Source organism: Colobus angolensis, unplaced genomic scaffold (genome assembly GCF_000951035.1).
Source record: "Colobus angolensis palliatus isolate OR3802 unplaced genomic scaffold, Cang.pa_1.0 Scaffold336, whole genome shotgun sequence".
Classification (NCBI taxonomy): Eukaryota; Metazoa; Chordata; class Mammalia; order Primates; family Cercopithecidae; genus Colobus; species Colobus angolensis.
This window is the reverse complement of record NW_012116666.1, coordinates 405755-406837: the sequence shown is the minus strand read 5'-3', so window position 1 is coordinate 406837 and position 1083 is coordinate 405755. Positions and strand designations below refer to the sequence as shown.

Below are 1083 nucleotides of genomic sequence, written 5' to 3'. Positions count from 1 at the left end.
CCCAGGCTGGAGTGCAGTGGCACAATCTCGGCTCACTGCAAGCTCCGGTTCCCGGGTTCACACCATTCTCCTGCCTCAGCCTCCCAAGTAGCTGGAACTACAGATGCCCGCCACCACGCCCAGCTAATTTTTTGTATTTTTTAGTAGAGACAGGGTTTCACTGTGTTAGCCAGGGTGGTCTCTTGACCTCGTGATCCCTCTGCCTTGGCCTCCCAAAGTGCTGGGATTACAGGCGTCAGTCACTGCGCCCAGCCTTTTTATTATATTAGATATTTCAGATAAGTGGAAGGTTTATCCGTCTATCAGTTGATGGACATTTGGGTTGTTTCTGCATTTTGACTATTATGAATAATGCTGCAAAAAACATGTGTTTTCTGTTTTCTTGAGTATATATAAACTTGGGAGTAAAATTACTGGGTCATATGGTAATTCTGTGTGTAGCTTTTGAGGAACCGTCAAGTTTTTGCCCACAGGGCTATAGCATTTTACATTGCCATCAGCAATGTACGAGGATTCCAGTTTCTCCGCATCTCACCAACACTTGTTATAACCATGCTAGTGGGGTGTGAAAGGACTATTGCTTTTTGCTAAAGTATGTAAATAAAATACACAGTTCAGTATTGATAGAATATTGCCACAGAATTGGTGAGGAAATCAGTGGATTTCAATATTGGTTTATATGTTCTAGGAGGATGGACTCAGACAAGTTCTGGAGGAGATGAAAGCTTTGTATGAACAAAACCAGTCTGATGTGTAAGTTTCATAAGATTGATATTCTAAAACAATTTAATAATTAAGATGTTGCAATCGGCTGGGCGCGGTGGCTCACGCCTGTAATCCCAGCACTTTGGGAGGCTGAGGCGGGTGGATTACAAAGTCAGGAGTTTGAGATCAGCCTGGCCAACATGTTGAAACCTCGTCTCTACTAAAAATACAAAAATTAAGCTGGCATAGTATTGGGCGCCTGTAATCCCAGCTACTCAGGAGGCTGAGGCAGGAGAATTGTTTGAACCCGGGAGGCGGAGGTTGCAGTGAGCCAAGATTGTACCACTTCACTCCAACCTGGCAATAGGGCAAGGCTGT

General features: G+C 44.3%; 1 protein-coding gene across 2 annotated transcripts in view; it reads left to right on the top strand.

Moving 5' to 3' along the window:
• Nucleotides 1-1083, top strand: part of GINS1 (GINS complex subunit 1 (Psf1 homolog)) — a 57147-nt gene that overhangs the window by 6982 nt on the left and 49082 nt on the right. For both annotated transcript variants that reach the window (XM_011952169.1, XM_011952170.1), the window contains exon 2: nt 689-753. In XM_011952169.1, the coding sequence (XP_011807559.1) occupies nt 689-753 (65 nt within the window). The remainder of the gene's footprint in view (nt 1-688; nt 754-1083) is intronic.